The sequence below is a fragment of the Dermacentor silvarum genome, chromosome 4 (assembly GCF_013339745.2).
Source record: "Dermacentor silvarum isolate Dsil-2018 chromosome 4, BIME_Dsil_1.4, whole genome shotgun sequence".
NCBI lineage: Eukaryota > Metazoa > Arthropoda > Arachnida > Ixodida > Ixodidae > Dermacentor > Dermacentor silvarum.
In genome coordinates this window covers 163,346,233-163,369,159 of record NC_051157.2, presented here as the reverse complement: position 1 = coordinate 163,369,159, position 22,927 = coordinate 163,346,233, and the positions used below count along the sequence as shown (strand labels likewise).

General features: G+C 48.6%; 1 protein-coding gene across 1 annotated transcript in view; it reads left to right on the top strand.

The window, feature by feature from the left end:
• Positions 1-4,012: 4,012 nt before the first annotated feature.
• Positions 4,013-22,927, top strand: part of LOC125945055 (venom allergen 5-like) — a 40,038-nt gene continuing 21,123 nt past the window's right edge. Inside the window, exons 1-3 of the mRNA XM_049666612.1 lie at positions 4,013-4,166; positions 10,902-11,232; positions 12,171-12,258. Of these exons, the coding sequence (XP_049522569.1) occupies positions 4,096-4,166; positions 10,902-11,232; positions 12,171-12,258 (490 nt within the window). The 5' untranslated portion in view covers positions 4,013-4,095. The remainder of the gene's footprint in view (positions 4,167-10,901; positions 11,233-12,170; positions 12,259-22,927) is intronic.

Genomic DNA, 22,927 nt, shown 5'->3' with positions numbered 1-22,927 from the left:
GGCTTCCCTCGCGGAATCTGCAATTCGTTGCTGTTTACCACGCTCACTATAGTCGCGCCGAACTAAGTGTGGTTCAAAGTGATGCTCGTATACCGCCGAAGGAACGGTGAGAGTTTTATCATCCGTGTAAAGGTTGCGCTCCGACTTCTTGCGGAGGTCTTCGTCTTCAGAGCCGCGCACAGCGACGCTTTGGTCCACTTGGGTAGACCGTGCGGGAGCCCGGAGCGAAGCTGTGTGAATCTCTTCGCCTCCCTCGCCATGCCGCGAGCTGCATGCGGTGAAGACGCACAAGGCACACGGTCCGCACGAGAAGGCCCTTGCATGAACACAAAGAAAACAGGTGCCCCAAGACACACAACACTCACAACAGGCTTGCCGAACGCAGGAGAGGCAGGCTGACGAATGCCTATCCGTGCCCCACGCAAGCCCAGCCGTCCGCGCTGCAGTATGATAGAGAGCGGCAGCGCCTCTAGACCGCTTTCCCGGGCGTAACGGGACGCGGGAAAACCTGGCGCGCCCTTCCGGTGATGTCACTATGATATATTCTAGTTCACTATATTCGTGGCGAGTGCGTGCGCCACAGATGCACTGGGGATGTGCGCTCTTAATAACCGCTCACAAACTTCGTTAAATGAGTACGTGCCCTACATCTGCGGCAAGCAGCGGAACAATTTTAAACGCATTCGCAGGCACCAGCTTACCAGGCGTCGTTTCTCGGATGTGCACGGACTTCTCAGCCGCACCTGTAGATGGCGCGGCTTTTCCGTAACGAAGCGCGAGAGCGGAGTCTGGTTGCCGCTTGACGTATTTATAAGCACTCGCACGCAGTGACGCGCCATGCATTTTGGAGGCCACGCGCAGGTGTCGCGGCGTCGGGCGTAGATGTCAACGAATCTCCTTAGGCATGCACGAAACAGGAGTCCCGCTGCAGTAAAGGCCTCATACATAACTTGTTTCGAACGGTTGGAATACGTTGTGTCTCTATACTGATTCAATACTAAACACATTATACCATCGACAGGCACAGTAAGATGGGTTTTATCGAATTCTTTTACACGCCTCAGGTCAAGGAAGCACTGTAATGGTCAATTATAGGAAAATCATCCGTGGTGTTCCAGTCAGTTCTGGAGTGACACCCGTGTTTATTTAAAATGTGTAAACAAAATGGCAGACGTGGTTAAGAGGCCTTTTAACGACATCGTTACACTCAAAATACTGCCTAACAGCAATCCGAGAAACATTGACTGGTACAAGGTTTCACCGCGGCACAGGTGCTTAAACAGGTGTTCCCTCTTGCCCGCTCTGCTCCGTCAAGGCGTGCTCGTGCCGTGGCGCCGCGTCCAAAGTGAATTTAGGTGCCGTTTGGCTGATACAGACGCCGGATGCCGTCTTTTTCGATCAAGGAGCCATGTGACGCTTTTGCGTCAAAAACCACGCTTTAGGTTTGTGAAGTGAAACTGTCAAGTGATTCATTGAGCGAAAATACTGGCGTCCCGCCTCTGTAGCAGCACCTAAATTCCCAGTGGCGGTGACACCACGTCACCAGCGCGCTTTGTTAGAGCAGAGGGGGCGAAAGGGGACACCTGCTGCCGCAGTAGCGCGCCAGGTGTTGCGTGAAAGGAGAAGGCATCGCTGCGCCGCCAATTCATGCTGGCTCTCGGAAGCCTGCGTTATTCGCATGCTGCTTGGCCGCGCAAGCTCACACCTGCGTTTTCACTGTGCCTTGATAAGGCCAAAAATTAAGCAAGTGTTACAGGTTTGTAAAATGGGAAGGCGAAAGCCTGATGGCATATTTGTCACAATTAACATACGTTTATGAAGAATTGTGGCAACTGCCCACCAGAGAGCATGACAGAACTCACCAAAATCACCGGCACTGGCCCACTACCTACTGGTAGTGGGCCAATGCCGTCAGCACCTTCGCAGACGGAGGGCAGTATGGGAACACTGTAATGATGAGCGATGCCAGAGCCACCTGTGGAAGCAGACGATGACGAACGCCCGAGCACTAGCACGAGCGCATCTCTGCGACAACGTGACGTGTTCACTCAGGCACGCACTATACACACCATAAGTAAGCCAGAACCGTGGAGCAGACGTGGCTTCGGCGAAGCGTGCTCCTCTCGCACCCCGGAGGCCTGGGCTCGATTCCTACCCATACCGAAATAAACAAAATTTTGTTTTCAAAGCCACTAATTTAATTTGTTTACGGGAAACTCCCTCAGAAATGTGACGTCAATCCGACCGCTTTTTGACGCATTTTTACTCTTTGCGGCGTTGGCCATTTTTCGTCACGGCAAAGTTTCGCAAAGGTCACCACCAAGGGCACCGACAACATAACCACCTACGGCTTTTACCATAGTAAAACGCGCCAAGCGTCTCTACGCGCTCGCTTGCCCGTGAGGTTTCTACCAGCTTGGGCCACTGTATGTATGAGGTGATGGTCGTGATGCCGCCATGATTGTTCCGTCGTCACCATTCCAGCTTTGTCACCTGACTCTCGTCATGCCGTCGTCGTTGCACTTTCTACGCCGACGCAGTCTCAGAGAGACAACTACAGATGTTAAACAAATTTGATTTCGGAAATACGCTCTGTCGCCTCATTCATAGAATGCTAATCGCATCACCATCGACAGTCGCCGTAAGATGAGTTCTGCTATCATTTTAGTCTTACGTACTTGTCCCTGCGTTGAGCGTCGGCGTTTCTTGGCGCAACTTCGCGAACGCGCTCGTGCCACTGCCAGCGTTCCCATACGGCCCCTCGCGCTCGTGTTACTGCTCGCGCGTTCATCGTCGTCTTCTCCATTAGCTCCAGTGCCGGTCATCATGCCAGCATTCCCATACTGCCCCTCCCTCTGCGAAGGCGCTAATGGCACTGGCCCACTGCCAGTCCCTGCGGTGATTTCGGTCTCAAATATATCGCATGCATAGAGTTTCTAAATAAAAATATGAAACTCTATGATCGCATGCATGTGTCTCTCAAATACACTGCCTCGATATATCGCAAAATCAAAACACGTATACAGCTGCGCTCAAATTTCGCATTAGGGAGTGTCGTTATCGTCGGTGACGTTTTTTTCCCCAGTGCATTAGAATTCAAGCTACGTCATGCATTTTTTTGCATGTATCACACTAAACTGATCACTTTGCGGAAATTTCTAAGTGAAATTGACTTTTCTATATCCATTAAGCCGCATCCAATTGAGTCTTGATCAGTCCCCCATAGTGGGTAGGAGTAACAACGTCAGAGGATAGCAACAAGAACAGCGGAGCAAATGTTTTGGGGTGGTAAGGAAGAAGAAACAGTTGGACACAACTGAACGGTAAGCTTCGTTCTAAAACCCTTTTTATGCGGATACCAGAAAACTAAGTATGCAGTTTTTTTTTATTTATACATCATACTATTACTGGAATTACCAAAGAAGAAGACTATGGTAACTGCCTAACTGTACGCTCAGCAGACCAGTACAATCGGCTAGTTGGCGAGTGAGTGCTATGTGTTTCATTAATTGTTTCAATATGTTTGCTAGAAAACCGTTGGGTACTGCAGGGCAATCTTTGCCTAAACGATGAAGAATAACATAAGCACACATGTGCCTAAGTCGAGACATCGTAATCTTAGCTGCAGCCAGCACAAACATGTTCCTTGTGTTCATGACGTCGTACATGCGGCGTCTTTCTAGGAGAGTCAGTGTTTTATTCTTGTCCTTCTTTTTCAATTTCGCAGCGATGTAATTACAAAAGCGCACAGGCGTTTGATATTGCTCTGCCCCAGAATTTGGCCTGATCATTTCTTAGAAGCTTTACCGTACCTTCACAAATAAATGGCAGAATCACAATTTCTAATAGTCGTCAGATTTTTATTTTGTAATGTGTTTTCTCGTGATATAATTTATATATTTCATTGACAAGCACTGCTACGCCATGCAAGAAGCCACAACCAACAAAGTTTCCTCCCTTACCCATTTTTCTCGCATGTGGTCTTTATAACAACTGAAGGTGACGGCACTGTCGAAGTTCGTGCCGACCTCGACGATTGAATCCCGGGCGTCAGACTGTTTGGCCGGTGCACCCTGTGTTCCGTGTGTGAGGACTATGCGCTGCCCAGGTGGCGCTGCGGAAACTCCGGTCAACAGCGCCTTCCGTGCCGCACTTACCCGTTTCAGGTATTAAAAAATTCGAGGCGTGCCGGTGAATGCAAGGCGCCGCAACATGCTTGTTCGTGTGAGGTGCGCTGCGGCAGTAATTTTACAGCGTAAGCTGTTATGGGCTCATTCCAATAGCCGTTTCGGGTCGCGATGATGCCGCCGCCGGCGGCTCCCGCCGCGTGACCGCTATCGCCGGAAATGTGAAAGAAGTACCCAATTCCCGCCGGGATCGAACCCGCGCCCGCTGCGTCTGATACTCTACCACTGAGCCACGCAAGCGTTTGCTATCAAGCCGCGGAAAATGTGTGCTTGCTGCTGCGGAGAGCAGCAAGCACACAGGGGGAGCCGACTCGAGCCTCCGCCAGTGTGGTGGCGCCATCTAAGTAAGATGCCTTCAAACGCAGCGTGCGCAGGCGCAGACGAAGATACGCGATTCAGACGAGGCACGCAATCAACGTGCTCCCGAGCTGCCGAGACTCCGCTAGTGGGGGGGCGCCATCTAGTTAAGGTGCCTGCAAACGCGGTGTGCCCGACATCTAAGTTGCAGTTGTAAGGCTTGATCGAGCTCAGCAGACTGCTGTGCCGAGAGCATTACAAGCTCGCCGTCGACGCCGGGTGGACAGTTCAGATCGTTATCGTCAAAACGAGATGAACAGACTGCCGCGGAGACCCTGTTGCGCGTGGTGACCAAATTGGAGCTACTCTTGAGCCGCTCCACCAGCTTACGCTGTGACTGTGCTGCGTGTGCCGTGCAGGCCTGTCACTTTTTGAGAATGTCGTGCATGGGAGGCTTTGCAGCATGCCTTCTGTCGCGAAGGAAGTAACATTTCGTACGAATGCGTACACTGTGAGCGACAAGTCGTAAACGAAGTTCCACTGCGCTGCAGCCACATACTGTGGCAATACGTGTCTTCGCTTAACGCACATACACTCACAACCGTGGTCCCTGAATAAGCATATAGTGAACAAGCCAAACTAATGAAACTATAAATAAGCTGCTGTAGCGTTGCCGCTGCGACTGAGTCTGATCGGTTCTGGTGCGTGTCGACGCTAGCTGTCGTTGGGCTGGTGGACACAAACCTGCTAAGGCGGCTAAGGCGGCAAATGAACATTTCCCTGCACTGGCCATCAGGGAATAGTAGGATTGTGTCTTTCTAGCCCTTGCGTTCACGCGCAGGAATGTTGTTCACAGAGAATCTTGTTCACGCAGGAATCTTGTTCGCTGCGGTTGCCACTGTTTATTTTTTGTCATTGATTTGTTTAACTACAACGTGCAATGACGTGCCAGTTCTGGAAACACCACTTTTTACTCACCTTTGTCTCACTTCATCCTGTAATGTCAGTTACAGGTCAATCGATTTCGTTTCGCTTGTCCTCACAACAACGCGTTCTGCCGCACTTTCTACTGCTATATGAACGTTCCTTTGTTTTCTGTGCTGCTTCACCATCTAAAATTTACTTAGGACCTGTAAATTCCCCCTCCGTGGCCATTCATCAATATGTCCAAAAAATATACACCATCACCCGGGCTTTTAAACCACTCGGCTGGATATTTTCTCCAGCTTTTCGCATATGTAAGCGAAATACGGGGTTCACTCTCTATGAGATAAGACACGGCCGATACTGTCAGTGAACGAAGATGTACTTTGCGGTAGAAAACAGCCAAATAAAGTAAGAAGTGTAGCCTGAACACACAAGCTAAGCAAGCAAGACCGGCTGTACAGCACGATGACAGCATAACTCCGCGCGGAGAGCGTCGACTTGTACTACCTTGCCAATTTCTTTGTTGGCCACCAGGCCACAGCACGGAGGGTTCAAATTCGCTGCCGGCCGCCGCTGCCGGGCCTACCGCGAGCTTCGACTTTGGCTCTTCGTCGACGCCTGGCGCTTCCTATGCAGCTGTAACACGAGCTCTTCTACCGCAACGCACAGCTTCACTGCGCTCTTGCTCAAGTCGCTCTACGACGTTTTCTTTCCACGGAGGGTTGTTATGTCTGCAGCAAGAACACCCCGCTTTCTGTGGCTACACATAATCTTCATCAGCGAAGAACTTTAGACGATGATGTCAAGCCTGCTGGGGTACATCAGTGTTATCAGCCGAAGCATTCTTTTCGACTTTTCTAATTTATAGTATGCCTTTTAGGCGGCTTTTGGTAAACTAAAATATTCCATCAACAAAACAGTTTAGGTCCTTCCCTCATGCTCCAGAAAGGTTAGCGCACCCCGTTTACGGCCACCTCGCTGCTATCCACGTAGAAGTAGAAACACTCTTGATTTCCGTCTGAATAAATGTCTAGAGTAAATATAATGCGCGTAACCTATTATTTTTTACATTGGTATAGATTTTCTATGTGGTCTGTGTATACCACAGCAACTCAACTCGCATCATCAAATCAAAATTGGTTACTTCACATAAGATGAAATCGTGCGCCTGAGTCTGGTGCACAGAACATTGCATAATTTAGTGTTCTTTAAGGAAAGAACTTTTTCTCCTTTTGTGGGTGGGTTCTAGAGTAGAATGGAGTGGCAGTTGCGATTAATGATGCCAAACCGTCGCATTTTTTATATATCTCCACTAAACTACAGTGAACCTGTGCTCATCATGCTGTCTAATGCAATACTTAATTGACTTTGCCCTCCTACGCGTTCAGGAAGGGTTTTCCTTATCTCTTCTCAAGTGAGTTTCTTCGAATTTACTTGTTAGAAAAGCTACGTTACCATAAAGCACTGAATGCTCAACCAAATTGTCGAGAAACCAATGGAAATTCGTAGCAGATAATTCATTAAGGCTTCCTGAAGGCACCTAGAGAAAATATTCTACGAAGAGCACTGCAGTGGGTGATCTTGAATGTTTTTCATAAGGTAGTCTGGAGAAGGAAGAGGAATAAATTTATTTGTAGAAATGAGCTGACGGTAGAATCCTCAAGAACACTAAAAAATGGGGTGCCTAATACCAAGAGTAGAAGAGTGCATGATGATTCCTATGATGTAGTCAGCACAAAAGTAAGTCCCCGAAGTCATGCAGGCGGGACTGTTGACTTTCCTGACAAGGCATAAAACACTTGTGTCCTCCCGATTCGAACTTCGTTGGCGCAACACATACTCGGCGTTGTGATGCTTGTGATTGAAAAATTACTACTAATTAATAAAATTAGGAGCTGCCTTGCAGCGCTGCGCCTGCCCGCGATCACAGAGCCGGCAATACCACGAGCTCTCAGTGCAGCATGGGGCTTATCGTGCTTTTTTACATCTGCACAAAACGTGGTGACGCACTTCAATGACTGTCATTTCACGCGATCACTGCCGCGCTTCAAGATTTCGACGTTACCTCACCAAGCGACTGGCACTCGCCGTTCCTTCTTGGACGCATGTCGTTATTTTTATTATTGTTTTTGCTGTCATGTTCGTGCTGCCATGCGCAAGGTTAGCGCTAACAGCCAGGAAAGAAAGACAGGAAACAGACCACACATCCAAGGAGCAATGTAAGTAGGTGGTAAAAAAAATATGGTTGGTCCCTTTTGCATAGGAATCGGTAGAACACGAAAGTGAAACGTGTCTTCATGGAAGCTGTTGTATGTTTCATTCGTGAATTCACGGTACGCTGGAGCGAAAGGCGCACAATTTGTGGTCCGGCGACTGCGTTGCATGTTTGCTTAGCGCGCGCGTCGTGTTGGTGAGCGGCGTCCAGCTGCCGAATCGCTTCGGCGATGGTACTAACATTTTGGCCCCTAGTGTCTTGGGCAGATAAGTTGCGACGTGCTCAGATTCAGGAATGCGAGTGACAGTTCGCAGCGTGCGCCGCGAACACGCCAAGGCATGCTGCTTCGCGCTGGCGTGTCTCTCGCCGGACCAAAGCGAGATACCCCCGTCGACGTCCTTGCCTTTCTGTGCCCCTTCGCGCGGCAGTTTTCGTAGTTCGTGCCATCGCAAGCAAAGCAGTAGGAGGCGTGTAGGCACTGCTGATGCATGTTGAAGCTGCACTCCGTAGGCGACGAGGCGCGACAGGGTTATCCGACACGAAAGACAAACCATGTGCGGCAAGTACCAACACCAGGCCATACCGCTTTGGAGCCTCTGCTGCGTTGTGACTACCGAAGCGCCCCCTGTGGGCGCTCGCTTCACCGCTCTTAGATGGCTGCCTGATCCCTGTCAACCATTGAGTTTCATACAATAATTACTAGAGGGAACGCTGGTGCTGCGACCTTTCAGCCACCATGGAAATGATGCGAACTATATGGATTTCTCGAATCTTCGTGCTTGTGGATTTCGACGCTCCTGTGGCTTTGCTTATTATACGCTTTATCGGCCTTCACTGTCCCAAATTTCAGAGCAATATGTACTTTTGTAAGTGCAGAATAGTCTGCGAACACACACAATTGCTGCTAATGGCAGCGGTTCAGCATATCGAGGTGGCCAACTCGAAACGCTCCAGGCGCTGACTTGTTCTTGGGAAATTAATTAGGGCGTTCTAAGCCACGTGTCGATGCATCTGTGCGTGGCGTAATGATTTCAATGTAATGGCTTCTGTACTAGAAGTCCTGGGATCGAATCATGCCGCCAGACACTTTTGGTAAAGTTTATTTATTTTATAATTACTGTATAATTATTGTATGAAACTCTATGCACGAAAATCGTTTTTTATACTATGGCTACCCCGCGTTCGAGCTTCCGCTGCGCTGTAGCTACCGAAGCGCTCCCTGTTGGCAATCGTGAGAGTCATGATGCAGTACTTCGCTTCACCGCTCCTAGATGGCGGTGACTTAGCTGACGTTGCATCCGTTGTAGGAAGTCATTCGTGAAACCCGGCATAAAAACTTTCGTGTTAAAAAGTCGCAGTTTCTCCTGAAAGGCGAAGCACCGATTGCGATAGCAAATTAGCAGAGAGCCATACACCGTAAGGATAGTACTTTTATCATCTATATCGACTTGTAAAGATTCGCTTGTTAATTAACAATCATAGTACCAGCACGCACTTCATCTATATCGACTTGTAAACATTCGCTTGTTAATTAACGATCATAGTACCAGCGCGCACTAACAATCATAGCGTCAGCGCGCACAGCCAAACATGAACACATCACATTCGATGACCGCGGACACTCGCTGTCAAGACGCTGACGTAAGGAAACGCGGCAGCAGCAGCGAGTGAAGTGACCTTCATACTTTTGTCTGTTGCTTCAACGCAAACTGTGCGCCGAGAACACACAGCACGCACAAAGCTAGGGGGCACCGACGCACCTATAGACTCTGCCCCCAACGCAGGTCACTCTCAAGATATGTCTGCGCAACCGCGCGCGAAAGTGACGAAAGTGAGCCACGCTTTCACTCCCACGTACAACGTAGGGCGAGCGGCGACAGTTATCGCCCTTGGACATTGTACGGAACCTCACGGCGACGACGACGGTGAGGGTAGAAATTCGTCTAGACTGTCCATATAATTGATATCGCAAAAGAATGAAAAAGAGAACAGTACAAAGGCTAAGCGGGCAGTATATCAGCGAGAAATTATCCGGCCACATAATTTATGTAATTAGCAAGTAATTCGGGCTCTAGTGTAATCTTGTTCCGTGGTCCCGTTCTCCTATCTTGAGTGAGGAAATGATTGCAGCAGTCACTGGACATATGTCACATTGTGCAGAAATGCCAAGACATGGCACGATGTTTGCAAACGTGTAATAACGGTGAATTAATGAAGGCATACTATGATACGTTTGCATGGATGGAGGTGTACGGAACATTCTGACGAAAAAAAAAACTGTCGCAGTTTCGCCCGAAAGGCGAAGCATCAATTACGATAACGAATTAGTAGACAGCTATTCGGAGTAGGGATAGTAGTATTATCGGCTGCATAAACTTGGACACATTCGCTTACTAAGTGAATTAAAAAGCGTGGTGTCAGCGCGCACAAGCAAACATGAATAGATCACACTGAATGACCGCAGACAACGACTGTCAAAACGCTGTCAGCAAGCGCAGCCACCGCAGCAGGCGAAGGCTCGTGCGGTCTATCGCTTCAACGGAAACTGAGCGGCAAATGCACAGCGCATACAAAGGTGAGAGCCATGTGGAGATAACAGACGGTGCGGGCGACCACCACAGCCGCGGGCAAAGTACGAGCGCAGTTGTTGGCAGAGTAGAAGCTGCGCCCCTCCTCCCTCCTGCGCTGCCTTCCCGCTTTCTTGCTTTCGCGTGGGAGATTGAGTGGCAAGTTCCCCTTATGTCCGGTTGCAAGATACGCCTTTCGTGCCGGAGCACAGCGTCGTCCCGCTTCCCTCCCTCCCATACCCCTACGGCCTTTCGCGCGACGGTCGTTTTTGCTTTCCGCCGTGCGTTCGCTCTCCGTGATAGCGCGCGTCCCCCGCGAGCTTTCGCTCGCGGTGCGCGGCGACGATATTATCGCCCTTGGACTTTATACGGAACCTCACGGCGACGGCAGAAATGCGGTTGAAGTGTCCATATAATTGCTATCGCAATAAAACGTTTCCCAGATTTACTACTTCAATAAATGAGATGCAAGCATCTATGAATAGGTGCCTTTCAGACATTTACGCGTGAGTGCTAAAAATTAGTTAGCGCACCCGCTTTTCTGTATGATACATTTCTTTAGAGTATCACACTTGCTAAGACAATTTAACTTTTCTGACTGAAGAATACAGAGGCGTTCATATACTGCATGATTCATGGCGTTGGTCAGTGCTCATTTCTGTAGCTTTCTAATGATACCTAAGCCAATTCTCACCTATCTATCCACAGATACATTCTTAATGGCGCTGGCTCCAAGGAAAAGCACAACGCCGTGGTCATGGGACATGTTGTCGACGCCTTATTACTCGCCCTGTTCCTGTTTGCTGCTGCGGTGCCTGGCGATGCCCTCCCCTCTACCTGCCGTTCCGAGTACCAGAACCTACCGGGTGGTCTGGTGCACACGGCCTGCAAGCCTCCCAACCCAAACTGCGCCTTCATCTCGACGGGGCTCAGCGCGGCTGAGAAGGCCGAAGTGCTCAAGGCCCACAACGACTACCGTTCCCAGGTTGCCCAAGGACGACTGCCCGGGTTTCCAGCGGCTATCGACATGTACCGCTTGGTATTCATCAATGAGTGTTGCGCATGGACTAGGACATGCATTAGCTCGGACTTTTATAATGTTTCTATGATGAGCAATAAGAAGTATTTCTGAGCCAAAGCCCTCATTCGAAGCGCCGTTTCACGCTGGAATACAACTTATGGCGTAGTGTGTGAGTTGGGTACTTACTTTATATGTAGTATAGGGATAATTCATACAGGCGTTTGCATTGAATAGCAATCAGAAATAAATGAATACACACAATCATTCACTTTCGATAATGGTTCTAGTAGAATTTTTTTTTGTGCTCGACACAGGTGCATCCAGGATTGCAGCAATTCGATACAGAAGCATATGCTGAAGAAAAGGTGATGGAGCCTTTCTGCCATACACACATGAGGACTTTCTAAAACAATGAAGCTTTTTTGAGTTCAGCAGTGATTGGATGCAGGAACTTCTCCCCACGAAGACGCACTTTATCTTTTAAAAATGAGTGTGGCTTAGTAATGTTGTGTTATCACCGGTATTTTCCCCCACAACCGTGGATATCAAATAATTGTGTGATTATTTTTTTATATTTCCTGTTGTAGATTTCTGCAACTTCAGTAAACTCCTCTGACATTATTTTAGGTATAATATCGCACGAATACAAGCAGAGTGGGACCCGCCGTGGTTGCTCAGTGGCTATGGTGTTGGGCTGCTGAGCACGATGTCGCGGGATCGAATCCCGGCCACAGCGGCCGCATTTTGATGGGGGCGAAATGCGAAAACACCCGTGTACTTAGATTTAGGTGCACGTTAAAGAACCCCAGGTGGTCCAAATTTCCGGAGTCCCCCACTACGGCGTGCCTCATAATCAGATCGTGGTTTTGGAACGTAAAAGCCCATAACTCAATTCAAGCATAGTGGATTGAAGTAGCTTACAAACGCTAGATAAACGTTACGATTTCTCACTCCAGAAATGGGACAACGAGCTAGCTGATGTGGCCCAGGCGTTCACGAACCAGTGCGGCAACGATCACGATAAAGAAGAGGAGCGAATGACAGGTAAGTCAACAAACTTGATGTCGCTTTAGGTGACAACAAAATAACGGGTGAAGAACAGGCATTGGTGTCTTGTTAGTGAGGAGGAGGCTGGACATAACCACCAGAAAATGCGTTTCCTGCTTCCTAGCCCACATGGGCCTCAATGAAAAAAAGAGGACGAACGCGGCAATGAATTGGAATGGAAATTGGGTAAATCTTCAATAAGACGTTGACCTTTACAGGCAACATGTGATCTTCCGCGTACCTACTCTACGCGCAATGTACGCACTTAAAAACCACGCATTCGCATCATGTAAATATATAAAGGTAGTTGGGCAAGAACTCATTAACCCATCATCTAAAGGGATAATGAAATTGCACGACAAGACGAAAAATGAGCTAGAAAGCGTTTGGAATTTGCAACGTTCGAGTGCGGGGTAGGATCGCACATTCACGAAAAAGTTAAAAAAGTACAGGTTGCTGAAAAGAATAAAAAAATTCGGCAGAGACACATTATAAACTCACTCATTTTATACACTCGTGACGTGGCACCACCTCCTGCCCATTGGTTGCGCCCTCATGTGCCCAATGACGCACGCACTACGGCACACCTTCAGTCAGCCAGATGACTGCGATGTGACGTGTGCAATCACGCACGCACTAGGTACATCCTTAGTCAGCCAGAACCGTGGAGTCGCCCTGATATCGGGGAAGCGGGCTTGTCTTGCACCACACAGGCCCGTTTTATATTCCCACCCAGACCAAAATTTGACGTCAATGCGAGGACTTTTGACGTGTTTTTACTTGTTGCACCGTCGGCCATTTTTGGTGCCATCTTTCGGTCCCGCCGACGCCGACGGATGTTTGCGTAATGGAGCGTATAATGCTCTCGCATTAATGCAGTCTCAGCCGAAGAAGAGTGATTCAGCTTCGCTAATTGTGGAAGGTGGAGTATAGTATTCTGGCATGCCAAACTCTGTAACATGCCGAGATTATTTTGGGTTGAAGTCAACAGTTTTATACCGTGGCCTTAATGCCTTTATTATCATGCCATACGGTTGCACAAAGTTCGCAATAACCTATCAGTCATACGCGAGGTGTTGCAATAATGGCGCGCAAAATTCACAAGCGATGACACTAGCGCATGGTCTCTAACGCTGCTATCCCGCGCATGCTTTCATAAGACTATTTACTCCAGAACAACCTGACTTTATCAGATACTACTTATTAGACCAGCCTGGTGGCTCGGCTCCATTCACTTCTAGGGTTGCGAAATGAGATCGGCTTGTTAGTTTACTACTGTAGAAAGCAATCTTGTACCTATAGTAAAACAGTGGCATAACTATTCACCTCGATGACCAATAGCTGACATGGGCAAGGAAATGCAAGAAAGAAATCACGCGCATCAAAGCTGGCACACCCCCTCAATCCACACAACAGCCAGCCATGCCGACACCGCCGCGGAAGTCCAGAATGCCATCCCTACCTTTGGACGACATCAAGATCATCTACCGCCCACAAGCTGGCTTTGAACTCGCCAAATGATCACTCGTCGCAATCACTCACGAAGTCGGAACAGCCAGTAGTATACTGCAAGAAAGTTCCGCGGCAACGTCCGTGCACAAATGCCAAATAAAGAAAACGATCAGTATTGCAAGGAGAGCCAAAAAGAACTACGCTCAAAACTTAGCCAACATCATCAACATACAGCTTGGAGGAAATAATTACAACGTAAAAGCCAACTCGCGAAGATGTTAGCAAAGGTGTTTTCTACGGTATCAGGCCTGGGGCTTACAGTAAGGAGCCAGTGGATGGAATCCGAGTGCCAGCGTGATATACAGTCCTCAACGCCCGCAAGCTCGGACAGTCTACGGCGGCGGTCATCTGTTTTGAAGGTCCACACGTCCTCTACAGCATAATTTATCACATGCAGGGGTGTCTTATGCACTAGTCGGACCGTCGTTCTCCGAGTCAGATGTACTGCACCCAGAAACAAGCATTTTTACGGCTGAGGCCTATGCACTTTTATCGGCTGTGAAGAGTATAGGGAAATCAAACCCCAAAAGATCGATAATATTTACAGACTCCCTAAGCGTCGTAAAAGCCCTCATGACTCTACATAGACACAAAAACCCTGTACTCATTCAACTGTATTCTGCTCTGTGCAAAGCATACATGTCTAACGAGCATATTATTTTGTGCTGGTTGCCTGGCCATAGAGGCATAGAGGGCAATGTTCTGGCTGATCAAATGGCCACATCAACTACATCGCGAGCCCTTAACCCTACCGCTTCTATCCCTGCCACAGATCTCAAGCCCTACTTGAGAAAGAAACTTCGAAGTCACTGGCAGCGCTTGTGGGATGCCGAAACGAACAGTAAGCTCCACTTAGTTAAGCCACAGATTGGCCCGTGGCATCTGTTACAAAAATACGAAGAACTAATGTCCTATTCTCTCGTCTGAGAATAGGACATACATATGGCACCCACAATTCTCTCTTAACTGGAAATGACCCGCCAACCTGTGGTAGATGTGGAGAGAGGCTTACCGTGCTACACGTGCTCGTGGAGTGCAGGGAAGCTGAAAGAGAGAAAAAGACACTTCCCTCTAGCGTACCAGTACCGTCTCTCTCTCCACCCCGCTATGTTTCTTGGTGACGAACCTCTGTTTAGCACTAAAGCTGTTCTGGATTTTCTGAGCGATGTTGTACTGCATGTTATTTGCCCAATAGTTTCGTAGCGCGTCCTCTCTTCAGAGGATGTCGCCGCGATAGTAGTTTTGCGTAGCGCGCGCCTCCAGGCCCTAACGTTTTCAAAGGGTCTGTCAAGGCAGTAGTGCTTTTTAAAAAGATTTATCTGTGATATATTTTCGCCTATCGTCATTATCTTGCAATTTGTTCTTTCGTGATCATAGTGAACCTCATTAGCCATTGCCATAATTTTATTACATAAACATTTTACGCGTTTTACAGCGATTGTTTTTAGGCTCTTTTACAGCCATGTCACATCTACCTTTCGCAATTCATTGCTCCATTGTCAACTCATGAACACTGGCCTGGCGCTCTTTGGTCATATCTGGCCCTTACGCCATTAAACACCATAGATCATCATCATCATCATCATCATCATCATCATCATTATCATCATCATCAGCAGCAGCAGCAGCAGCAGCAGCAGCAGCAGCAGCAGCAGCAGCAGCAGCAGCAGCACAGCAGCAGCAGCAGCAGCAGCAGCAGCAGCAGCAGCAGCAGCAGCAGCAGCGCAGCAGCAGCAGCAGCAGTCTGTGCTCGGAAAGCATAATATGCAGCCGCAGCACAGCAGTCTCCAGCAGCAGCAGCAGCAGCGTTCAGCTAACTCGCAGCAGCAGCAGCAGCAGCACTGCGTTTTGGAGCAGCAGCAGCAAAAACGCAGCAGAAACTCAGCAGCAGCAGCTGAGCAGGGGTCGCAGATGGCATAGCAGCTTGCAGCAGCTGGAGCGATGCAGCAGCAGCAGCTGCTGCCAGCCGCCATGCTCCCGAGTTTAACTCGAGGGGGGTTTCAGCGATGTACGAGTTTGGCCCGAGTTCAGCGTGTCAATCAGCAGCACCAGCAGCCCCAGCAGCAGCAGCAGCAGCAGCAGCACGGTTGGGCAGCAGCAGCAGCAGCATTTTTCGCAGCAGCACGTGGTGCAGAACTGAGCAGCAGCATTAACATCTTGACCAGCGAAATAAAACACGCAGCACGCACTGTCATCGGTGAGTACTCAGCAGCAGCTATAAAAAAAAAAGCGACTTTCGCAGCATTATGCATATGTCTCTTGGCTGTGATGACCCCCACAACACGGTTCATTGCCTGCGTTTGTGGCTACGTAGCGCACAGCAAATATTTATCCGCACGTCACTGTAGCTGCTTGCAAGGCGTCGATGCGCCCGTGGTGGATGACGATCTTGAGCAGTGCGTAGTGTTTCCAACGACAACGTATCGCAGCTGTCATTTGAGATGGCCTGCTCTGTCAGTGATATAGTGCAGCAAACACGGTCAGCGGTCAGCGCAAAACACCCAGTGCAATGGCATTTTGTCATCACAAGCACGGCGCACTAACAATTGCAACACCTTCCTGTGTTCGAAGTCTAATTCCTAACTGCACCACAAGAGCCCTCACCACCAAAATGCGATTGCTGCGCTGTCGTTACGATATCCATCTGCGATCGCTGTTAGCTCAGCAGCAGAGGCAATCGGCAAGCACATTGGAGTGAACAACGCACTCAAATTCTGCGCACATGCGCACGGAGGCACCTTCAATGGGCAAGCGGTGACAAGTGACGAACTGTGTCGTTGGGCAGCACGCTCGTGTTCGCAATGCATCGCGGAGACTTCGCGCACGCAGATAAACTGGGCATTTTCATTGTGCTGCAGCAGCAGCAGCAGCAGCAGCAGCAGCAGCAGCAGCAGCAGCAGCAGCAGCAGCAGCAGCAGCAGCAGCAGCAGCAGCAGCAGCAGCAGCAGCAGCAGCAGCAGCAGCAGCATTTATCAGAGCGGCGACTGCAAGCCCTACCACAAGTCAGTTAAATATTGCCGAACCTGTGGCAACCTTGGCCATCACCTAGACGTTTACCCAAAACCAACCCCAAATTTCTGTTACAAATGTAGCAAAACAAACCAACCTTCAAACTATGACTGCTAACCCACCTGCAAGATTTGCGGAGAAGGACAAGAAACGACCTGGAAAGAATACAAAGAAATGTTCAAGCCTAACCCACCACCTTACCAAGTAAGACAGAAATAGCAAACATGATTCAAGAACGCTCCAGTCGATGGAACTCCAGCTGTGACGACTTCCCTGAACTAGGCTCTGCCAATGGATACGCCACCAACTCAAGTAACACCACCAGTAGCACTACAAGAAGTAGAAGACCAACGTCAAGATCACGATGAAGATCGCGTTCCTGAAAATCCGTGAATTACGCCAAACCAGCTGGCAGCTCCGGCAGTGCCAGCGTCGAATGAGCAGAAGCGGTAGCCGGAAGACCCCTCGAGAGCAAACTGCTAAATAAACAAAGCCTCATAGACAGACTACTCCAAAGTGGCAAAGAATAGGAACATAGAAGCAAACAACCATCTACAACGATAACTGCGGAGGCAGTTGATACCGTGATCGAAGCTAGAGTTCAGAAGCACCTCCTGCCCTTCGAGGATACCTTTACAAAGAACATTCTCGATATGACCGAAAACATCACCAAGCCTATCGTTGAGAAGATTGCGGCCCTTACCACCCAAGTCACCAGCCTCGCAAATCAATTCCCCATTCTCACAAGCCAGGTGACTGGCCTAAAAGCCCAGGTCAACAATTTCATAGTCCACGCAAAAAAAATAATTACGTAACCAAGTCCTGCCTTGACAGCCTTCTTAACACCACCGAGCAGGGCAGAAAGAAGGCTCGCACGAACAGTCACAAAGCATCCCGCTAGATCTCACCAAACAGTGATTCTGCCTGTGAAACTGAAGAGCCTAATGATGGCGACACCTAAGATCACAACAAAGAGCGCCCAAAAATCCACTGTGCATCTGGCCGTGGAACTGTCGGTCCTTCTGCCCCGCTGTACAAACCTACAAGAACTCGTCAAACAGGACCACCCCAAAGTCATTTCGCTACAGCAAAGCAACCCCCAAAATTTTCGGCTTCAAAGATAACACTTCTACACAAACCTAGCGCACGGCCGTCCTAACCAAAAAACTAACGCAAGATCACGAAATAGAGACATCCCCATCGAGCACACCCTAGTGGAGATCTTACCAGACAGGAAAACACAGCAAAGCCTCTTTATTGCCAGTATATCATAGATAACATCGAATCCCTGCAAAACCGTGCTGCTCGTTTGATTTTTTCAGATTACTCACGTTTCACTAGCGTCACGGCGTTAAAAGCTCGTGCTGGTCTTGTTAACCTCTCCCATCGTCGCAAACTTGCTCGCTTAACTCTTTTTCAAAAAATTTACCATCATCCGTTGCTTCATAACGATTTCTTTCAATCACGATCGGCCTTCTTTCCCCGCCGTGACCATCCTTTCAAGATCAAACGCATCATTTGCCGCACTTCATCTTTTGCGAAATCATTCATACCCAAAACCATTATTGAGTGGAACCAGCTGCCTGTTACAATCGCAACTGAAATAAACACATCGAAATTTCAAGAACTTCTAAAAAATGAATGTGATAAGTAGCTTTTCTCCTAGTTCTGTTCCATTTACCGCGATGTTTGATTTTTCTTTTTTGTGTGTGTGTGTGCTGTTTATTATGTTGCGTTTTCTCATTATGGTTCATTGATTGTTGCTGTGCTGCCACATTTTATTCTTGTTGCCTATTCCTTCTTTAGATTGCCATACAATTTTTGTCACCCCCTATGTAATACCCTCGTTGTGAGGGCCTTTAGTGGTTTCTTGAAATAAAAAATTATAAAAATATACAGCCCTCCTCGTGACCAACTTCCGGAATTCAACCACTTTATCCGTGAACTCAGGAAACGCACGAAAGGCCATCAAGTTGTCTATATGGGATATTTCAACTCCCCATATACAGCATGGGCTTGTCCAAACACCACCAAGAAGGTAGCGCGAGTACACGACACCGCACTACAACACCGGCTGACCCTCTGGGACCACATGCTACAGGCCACGACAGTTGGAAATAGTGTCTCCAGTGACACAAACCCGGAGCTAACCTTCACAGTGAACGTCCCGTCGAATGGAGCCAACTCTCGGAGACGCTCGGAAGCGACGACCGCATTCTCCAACTTGACATCACCCACAACCGAAACCGACCAAGACTGGAGTTGCCTGACTAACAGACTGGAAGTACTTCAGAGACAACCTCAGCGGCAACATACAAATAGACGACATCGACCATTAGCTCAAGAACCTTCTCATCACCACAGAACACCACGCCAAGAACATCCACCTGAGCATGCACCAACACCCCCATAATCGACCCGCATCTCCTTCATATCGGCGAGGCCAAAACAAGCCTCCTGAAGAGGTGAAAACGGCAGAAACTCAATATAAAACTTAAGCAATGAATCACCCTTCTCACTAGACAGGCCCATGATTACGTGGAGCAACTTAGCCGGCAAAATTGGCACACCTTTCGTAACAGCATACAATCTACACTCAGCACCAAGAAACCTGGCACCTCCTACACGCTCTCTTAGCTACCGATCGCAGCAAAACGCAACAGAGGCAATTTCTACGCACACAAATCCACAACCACGCTCGATCGGAGCACGATCTACGTCGAGAACTTCAGCAGAAACTAAGCAGCGACAAGCCCACTACGTCGGCGAGCGGCAAGGCATACGACGGCGCTCCAAACGCAGATCTTGATCGACCATTCACGCAAGCAGAGCTCCACGCAGCCCCAGCCAAACTCATTAGAAACACAAGTCGCGGCTGGCACTACGCAACCTCCCTCAATCGGTCATCACAGCACTGCCCCAGTGCTACAACGGCTGCTGGGAAAGGGGGACCTACAAGCAACCCGGAAGCATTCGGAGGTCACCATAATCCCCAAACCCCAAAAAGCCCCTTCGCACCGGAAACATCCATCTCATCTCCCTCACATTCTGCGAGCGCAAGCTCCTCATGCAAGCAGAGCTCCTCGCAGCCTTAGCCAAACTCACTAGAAACACCAGTCCCGGCAAGCACTGAATTACTAATAACCTCCTACGCAACCTCCCTCAATCGGTCACCACAGCACTGCTCCATTGCTACAGCGGCTGCTTGGAAAAGAGGGCCTACAAGCAGCCCGGAAGCATTCGGAGGTCACCATGATCCCCAAACCCAAAAAAGCCCCTTCGCACCGGAAACCTCCATCTCATCTCCCTCACATTATGCGAGTGCAAACTCCGCGAGAACATGGCGCACAACCGGTTAACACCATACCTCGAGGACAACGGATGCTTTCCGCTTACCATGTTCGGATTCGGACAGCATCTGTCCACGCAGGACGTGGACAGACTCCTCAAGGAAGACCTGCTCGACCCCCTTGATCACACACGCCAATCATTAGTCCTGGCAATCGGCGTAAAGGGCGCATTCGACAACGTGAGCCCCGGAACTATCCTCCACAACCTCGAAGATACAGGCTGCGGAGGCCGAATATATACCTACATCAGCAGCTTTTGACACACCGACAAAGGCTACCCAACAAAGGAAGTCCAGAGGGTGCAGTTATTTCACCCCTTCTTTTCAACATCGCAATGATCAAACTATCAAGACCGTTCAACGCCATCCCGAACCTATACCATGCCCTTTACGCCGACAACATCACGCTCTGGACTAAAGTACCTACTACTGGGCAACAACCCACGGCCAAAACCCATGGCCCATGGGCCTCAGTCCCCAGCGGCTGCGGAGCACCTGACAAATGCGGCGGTGAGATCTGCGACGCGGCAGAGGGTGCTGAGAATCTCTGGGTCCGGACAGGCGGCCACTGGAAACTGAACCTAGCAACACTTGACACGCGCACCCTCTCGAGTGAGGCTAGCTTAGCAGGGCTATTTGAGGAATACTCGGGTATTGCCTTGGATATTATTGGCCTTAGTGGGGTTAGCAGAACTGGTGAGGCTTATACAGTGCTGACCAACGGCCACGTCCTCTGCTACAGAGGTCTTCCAGATAAGAGATAATTCGGAGTAGGATTTCTAATTCCTAAGGACCTAGCGGGCGAAATTGATGAATTGCACAGCATTATTGAGAGGGTAGCAGTCGTCGTAATAAAGCTGAATAGGAGCTATAGAATACAGGTAGTACAAGCCTACGCCCCAACGTTTTTCGCGGAAAGGAAGAGGTTCCGAATAATGAACACCTTCTTCAGGAAGCGCAGCAACAGGAAGTGGACCTGGAAAAGCCCTAATGGAGAAACAAGCAATGAAATAGATTTCATACTCTCTGCCGATCCCAGCATATATGTAGAAGTGTTAGGAAGGGTAAAGTGTAGTTACCATACGTTAGTGAGGTCTCGGATTTCTCTCACTTTGACAAGAGAAAGAATAAAATTAGTAAAGAAGAAACACGCCAACCTAGATGCAGCAATTGCAAAAGGAGACCAATTCAGGCTGGTTCTCGCAAACAATTATGCAGCTTTAGAACACGAAGATGAAGACAACTTAGAGGTAATCAATGAAACCTTAACTAGGCTCATATCAGAAGCAGCAATTGAAGTGGGAGGTAAGGCACCAAGGTTAACAGTTGGTAAGCTCTCCTAAGTAACAAAGGACCTAAAAAAACGACAAAGCATGAAAGTGTCAAGCTCAAGAGATCTGATAGAATTCGCTGAACTGTCAAAACTGATTAGCAAGAAGAAAGTACAAGGCAAAATGTATGCACTGAAAGATAAGCACAGTAATATTATCAGAAACTTCGATGACATAGCAAAAGCAGTGGTAGAATTCGAATTCTACACTGACCTGCACAGTTCCCAGAGCAGCCAAGCTACTTTCATTCGAAATAGTCTTGAACAGGATACAGAGGCTCCTTCTATAACTAGCGATGAAGTTAGATGGGCCTTGAAAGACGTGAGCAGGAGACAGCTGCTGGAGAAGATGGAATAACAATCAATTTAATCAGAGATGAAGGAGATATCATGCTTGAAAAGCTTTCGGCCCTTTATACGTAATGCATCACGACTTCAAGTGTGCCAGAAAGCTGGAAGAAGCCAACATTATACTCATCCAAAAGAAGGGAGACGTTAAAGTTTTTAAGAATTATAGACCCATTAGCTTGCTTTTAGTATTGTATAAAATATTCACCAAGGTAATTTCCAACAGAATCAGCGCAACACTTCACTTCAGCCAACCAAGAGAACAGGCTTGCTACAGGAAGGGATATTCTACTATGGATCATATCCATGTCATCAATCAGGTAAATGATAAATCTGCGGAGTACAATCAACCTGTCTATATGGCTTTCATAGATTATGAAAAGGCATGTGATTCAGTAGAGATACCAGCAGTCATAGATGCATTGGGTAATCAAGGAGTACAGGAGGCTTACGTCAATATCTTGGCAAATATCTACAATGATTGCACAGCAAATTTGGGTCTCTACAAGTAAAGTAGAAAGTTACCTATGAAGAAAGGGGTCAGGCAAGGAGACACAATCTCTCCAATGCTGTTCACTGCATGCTTACAAGTATTCAAGCTCTTAGACTGGGAAGGCTTATGAGTGAGGATCAACGGCGAATATCTGAGCAACCTTCGGTTTGCAGATGACATTGTCCTATTCAGCAACAATGGGGACGGATTACAGCAAATGATTGAGGACCTTAACCGAGAAGCTCTGCGTCCAGAGTACGTGGGAATAGCTCTCCAAGGCTATCAGCCTTGGAGAGCTATCAAATCAGCCAACTAGAGCGGTTCGAGCTCTTACCCACCGGACTTGCAGTTTTGCGCCATCTAAACTACAGGGAAAGCTACTGGCCGAAACAGACCCGAAAGCAAGAATCCCATCCATACTACTGGAGTGTATCAGCGTTGCACGTATACCACGCAATATGCATCCGACTTACCATAAGCAACGGCTGCAAAGCAAAATCTCCGTACTCAGTAAGAAACACGCGAGAGACCCTGATACGAGGTACGTCGATGCTGCCCGTAATAATAAACTAAACGCATTTGCCCTAAGCGTCACGGCTCCCCAAGGCAAAGAACTCACAGATAT